General features: G+C 40.6%; 1 protein-coding gene across 7 annotated transcripts in view; it reads right to left on the bottom strand.

Moving 5' to 3' along the window:
* Positions 1-362: 362 nt before the first annotated feature.
* fmt (phosphatase 6 regulatory subunit 1-like protein fmt) overlaps positions 363-6,000 on the bottom strand; it is a 54,727-nt gene continuing 49,089 nt past the window's right edge. For 6 of the 7 annotated variants that reach the window (XM_045758585.2, XM_045758587.2, XM_045758589.2 and 3 more), the window contains 2 exons: positions 1,190-1,365; positions 395-533 (listed from right to left, as the gene is read on the bottom strand). In XM_045758585.2, coding sequence (XP_045614541.1) covers positions 1,203-1,365 — 163 coding nt within the window. In that variant the 3' untranslated portion in view covers positions 395-533; positions 1,190-1,202. Of the gene's footprint in view, positions 534-1,189; positions 1,366-6,000 lie in introns of all 7 variants that reach the window. The other variant, XM_045758591.2, reaches the window with a different exon arrangement.

Below are 6,000 nucleotides of genomic sequence, written 5' to 3'. Positions count from 1 at the left end.
AGTTCCAGACCTGTATAATTACTAGTTATCAAAACCCAATATAATAACTACATTTGTTTCATTAGTAACACTGTTTAGGATAAAATATGTAAATAAATATAATTTGGCAAGTTACCTTGACATGGGAAGGGAAGCAAACTTCCCTTCTCTTGTGCAACTTGTCCAGGCACGTTCTTCTACACTGCATAATACATCTAAAATCTGTGGCTCGGGGAAATGAATTCTAGCATCCCTCATCTCAAAAATGTAGTTTACATTGTAGTAGTTAAAAATCAACTTTTGTGGTAAAGCAGAAATATTACACTTCACTAAGCCCACTGAAAAAACTTGAAGGAAAACATTTGTTGTTGTTTTGTGGTAGACAACATTTATCACAAATACAAAAACCTAAATAAAGGCAATTCCATTGGAGAGTTTCTATGAGGTTAGAGCATTTTTAGACTGGAAGTATATATCAGGCATGTCAATCCTGAGGTGTTGCTGGCAGGCAGTTATCCTACATCCTCATACAGTTGATCCTCCCACTCCTCACCCTGACGGCAAAAAAATGCACAGTCAAAATATGAATCCTTCATTATAATGTTAAGTGTTAAAGATGTTAGTCTGATATATAATTGAGGAAACTAACCCTACACTTGTGCATTTTAAAATCAAATTAACGAGTTTACTAAAGTTGACACTTTGTGACGTTTTATTATAAAACCCAAATGTCCAGCCCATCATAGCAATTTATATCATGACACATATGAGTACTATAATTAAAGCAACAACATGCTGAAGGCATGAGGGTAAAGAATTTAGCTACAAATTTAAAATGACTGCTTCCATAAACAAACAAGTCGAAGATCATCCTCCTGCTACAAGGAAAGTAATGCTTTGTGAAAACAATGGCAGTTTTGAAATTAAGAGGTGATCCACTTGTCATGTAAAGTCAATGAGATACAAAGAGTAATATTTATTTATGGATATCATGCAGGAAGAAATACAGTACAGTACAAACAAAATTGTTCAATTCCAAAGTTCAGTTATCATGTGCTGGAAAAGTAAAGAGAATAAATACAGGGAGGATATTATTGCTGTGACAATTCTAAGTTTGTCCATGACTGGCCAAGGTCAAACAAATACATACCATTAAAATCTCATCAAAATTACATACAAAAACAAATCAAGGAGAGTAGAAAAGAAATACCTTGGGGGAAATATTAACTCTGTGTTGGCGTCTCTGCTATTGTCTTGCCATCTTCTTGACTCGGGTCGCCTTGCGTTACCGCGTCACTCTTGCTGACAACGGGATCTGTCGTACCTGCTTCATCGCTACCTGAACTCTCATCACTGTTCTTCAGCAGGCCTCGAGATGATAGGAAGCTGAACCAAATGTGCAAAGTTTGTAAGCATGCAGTTTTAACACTCAAAAACACCAGACTTAATAAGTGTATTTGCTAAAGGTTGCAAAAAAGCAAAATAACTTAAAAGTACATACATATTAAGGCTAACTATATATTATTCTAACCACTAATGAGTTAACTAAATACTAATTCATGCACTACTGTTCAACAACAGATTCATTTACACAGCTCATTTTGAGAGGCTAAAATTCTGACAAGCAGATTTAGTAAATTTAAGCCTACTTCAAAAACCCATATAATTAAAAAAGGGAAAATTCCAATTCTACACAAGTACAAAACCAAAACATGACAAAAACCAGCGTTGAATTTAATGAAATGCAAATTTCTGGGTGACCCCTGATGGCTCCTTGAATCTACTATATTGGTATAGTGGCAAACTACTAGGTGCCATCAGCTGCAGAGTTTTTATTAGCTTACCGGGGACCAGAAGTCAAAACCTAGCCCTCCTCAAGAGAGGTGTAGGGAGCAGTGGCTCCATGAAAAACTTTTGTTTGTAAATTTATTCATGTTAGCCACCAACCTTGAGGTTACCTTGAGGTGATTCCGGGGCTCAACAACCTCGCGGCCCGGTCGTTGACCAGGCCTCCTCGTTGCTGGACTGGTCAACCAGGTGGTTGGACACGGCTGCTCGCAGCCTGACGTATGAATCACAGCCTGGTTGATCAGGTATCCTTTGGAGGTGTTTGTCAAGTTCTCTCTTGAACACTGTGAGGGGTCGGCCAGCTATGCCCCTTATGTGTAGTGGCATAACTGGCTGACCCCTCACAGTGTTCAAGAGAGACTTTGACAAACACCTCCAAAGGATACCTGCTCAATCATGCTGTGACTCATACGTCGGGCTGTGAGCAGCCGCATCCAACAGCCTGGTTGACCGGGAACCGGGAACAAAGGGAAAGTACCGGCAAGACAAAACAGATCACCGTTTGGTTAGAAACAAGACTTGCTTCAACACAGCCAAAAGAACTGCTCCAACAATGTAAACAAATGATCCAAAATACGTGAAACTAGTGCAAGCTAGATCGCCTTACCTTTCCCCATCATTTCGGGGTGAGGAGGGAGGCAGACTGGGTCAGCTGACTGCTCCACCAGTTCTTATGATGATGGAAACCACCCCAACACCCTGCAGAAGGGAGGCTGTCAGGAAACGATTAGGTTTCACCCAGAAATTGGCATTTGTGAGTGAAACACATGCACGCCAGGGAAGGAAGAACAGATGCGATGTTAACACGGTTGAACAGCCAACATCCCCACAAAGCAGGGTAATCCAAGGCAACCAACTGGACCCTTAGACCACAGCAACATGAATACAAAGTGGTTGCTGCCAGATACCCATGAACATCAATAAAAGGATGGGTAAGACGTGCAACATGCAAGGAACAAGTCCCACATGACTTGGGATCAAAGGTGTCATCGACCCAACAGGCAGCCAGGTGGAGGAAGAAAGACTGAACATTGCCTATTTACACAGACGATGGCCAACCCTAAATATGGCACATCACAAGAGCAGGTCCGGTAAAGGTATTCATAGTACTACCGAACCCGCAGGGGATTTCCAGGGTCTGCAGGGCGAGTGTTCTCTGAAGCTAAGCCCAGGTACTTAGAATGCTATGCAGGTAACCCCTATACAGTATAAGCCCCCTTGAAACTCAATGCCAGCAGAAAGGGCAAGAGAGACCAAAGGGGATGATTCGCTAGGCAAAACCTAATGGAGGCAGGAACTGTATGAATAAATCCCCTAAGCAAAATGCAGCACAAACGAAAAAAAAAGAGCCGTTAAAGGACCAAAAATTAAAACAAGGACCACAAACTAATTCTCAAGGCACTAGACCATGGAGAATGAGTAAACAAGGAAGAATCGTAGACCCAACCAGCCATATAAGCTGGAGTGACCACATCGGCACCATGACTAGGTAATCTTGAGATGATTTCGGGGCTTAGCATCCCCGCAGCTCAGTCCTTGACCAGGCCTCCTTTTTGTTATACATCCCCAGGAAGCAGCCCGTAGCAGCTGTCTAACTCCCAGGTACCTATTTACTGCTAGGTAACAGGGGCATCAGGGTGAAAGAAACTTTTTGCCCATTTGTCTCTGCCTCCACCGGGGATCGAACCCGGAACCTCAGGACTACGAATCCGAAGCACTGTCCACCCAGCTGTCAGGCGCCCTGACAGCTGTCTGACGTCAGACCTGTCAGGCATCAGGTCACACAAACCAGTGTGCCCCACCAACCAAAATCCACTCCTAACCTGAGGAAAGACAAATAGTCCTAGACAACTGGCTTACTTGATGGGTAGTAAGCAAGTAGTGGTTTCTTTTTGACTTTCTGGGTGCCTTCCCTTGGTGTTGGCTGACATGAATAAATTTACAAATGTTTTTTCCATAGAGCCACTGCTCCCTATGCCCCTCGAAGGGGCCAGGTTCTGGCTTATGGTCCCCGGTAGACAAATAAGAACTCTTCAGCTGATGGCACCTAGCAGTTTGGCGCTATATAAGTATCGTAGCTTCAGGGAACCACGAAGGGCTCCCCCCAGAAAGTGTTTATGTTTAGTGTACATGTGAGTGTACTGTATATATATATTACAGTGGAACCAAGATACCTAAGGGCTAGATAATCCAGATCAACACAGTCTCAACCAGAACAAGTTGATCTTTTTTTTTTTAGAAATGCAAGCAAAAAAAATTTGTTAAAAAATGCGTAATTCGTACAATATTTGTGTGTTTCACCATTTGTAGTGTATAACAAATACCCAAAATCTGACAATAAATACTTAGTGAAAAAAATTGATTTTAGGAAGGGGGATCTGATCATACTATCAGTTCCACTGTACTGTGGATATATTAAAAGGCTCAAGAAATGTTCTCTTAGTTCACTACTTGAATAAAAATATAACTCATAAGGTGCTGTAATTTGTTATTCTACAGTAATTCAACAAGCAGGTAGGCTTAATCTGTCACAGAATTGTAATACATTATGATCAAAATTAAAATCCAAATGTAAACCATTTACTTACATAGAACTTTTACTGTTCATATCCTTGTATGTTATTAAAGTATAAAAATGTAAGCAAAGCTATGTTCTGAGTATATATATGGGAAGTATTTTTCATGATCATTTGACTGATCATCGAGATAAGTTTACCATGTCCATTGTCGAAACCATGTTGTCAGGCAGAATGACTTACAGCACAACCTCACAAGGAATATTAAGTAACTCCAGCACCCTATAAGATCATGTGGGGTATGTGATAGGGAATCACTAAAGAATGCTCAAATCCAGCCCAGAATAAACATCAATGATTAATTTAAAAATGAATAACCTAATACGCCTTTTCACATCATTCCAAGCAGTCAACAGCAAGATCTCTTTGCTAACTACCAGTTGGATTGCCTGACCAACCCCTAAACCGATAACTGACACCATGGTGGCTGTTGTAGGTTGTCATTGCAAGCTTCTACATGACCCAGAAGTCTAATGATTGGAAAACACAGATATTCAACCGCGGCTAAGCATGTAGATGCAAGAGAGTTCAAGTGCCAGAGAGATGACTCACTGGAGGTATGAGGTCACCTTATCTTCCCAAACTGCCCAAAGCAGATGTGGAGCATAGTAGCTGTTCTGTCAGCTCAGAAAGCTGTGATTTCATTGGTTGAGCATGTCTATAGGCTACACAAAGGATAAAGCCTACCTCTCCATGTGGCTGGGTAGAACGAGTCATTCTGTACCCTGAGTCCTAGAGCCTCTTGACACACCTGATGTACCTCTGAGCTTTGCATCTTTTATAAATTTTGATGTAGAACCCCTATCATCCTACGCCTTCTAGCAAATCTTTGATTAGGCAGGACAAAACCTGACCACAAGATTTTGATATCATAGTGGAAGAGATTATATCTTCTGTTAATTTTCTCAGCCACTGGCATGTCAGTGTCTTCTTGTTAGCTCTTTTGGGACCTCAACGTGAACTGTTGCAAATGCCACGAGCAATTGCAGGTCCTCTTAGAATCTCGGTTATTACACTATTACACTCATAATGGTCAATTCACGCAGTTTTATTTAAAAAATATTTTTATTGAAAAAAATGTTTCCTAAAAACTTTATTAATGTATGTTTGAACATACCATCCTAACAATAATTTATTCTGTATTTTACCTATTAATATTCAATTACAAATTATAATAGATTTAAATTTGAAATTGTGAATTTCTTTAAGCTTCTTCATAGGAAGGCAAGATCCAGGGATGTAGCATGCATTCTGTTTTGATGGAATGTAATGCTGTACTCTCACTCCATTAAGTTGTTATTGTCTTTAAGAAAGCAGCAGAGACCTGACCTATTTTCCATGTGTTGATTATGAGATCTCTCTCTCTCATGTATGTTCCAGAGAGTACAATATTAATGCTCTGAGGAAGGCCATAGTAGTTTCAGTGTTATGATGATTTGTATTTGAGCAGTACAGGATTTCTATTTTCTCTAGGCTGCAATTCACCTGCCTTGAAAGGGGATGCGAGCACAGACCTTCATTCTAAATGAGAGCACAAGTTCCTTAAAGAGTATCACCTTGTCTGTTTGACTACGGTTGGCAGCACCCTGCTGACCTA

The sequence above is a fragment of the Procambarus clarkii genome, chromosome 59 (genome assembly GCF_040958095.1).
Source record: "Procambarus clarkii isolate CNS0578487 chromosome 59, FALCON_Pclarkii_2.0, whole genome shotgun sequence".
NCBI lineage: Eukaryota > Metazoa > Arthropoda > Malacostraca > Decapoda > Cambaridae > Procambarus > Procambarus clarkii.
Note: the sequence above shows the minus strand (reverse complement) of the source record. Positions and strands in the feature narration are given on the sequence as shown.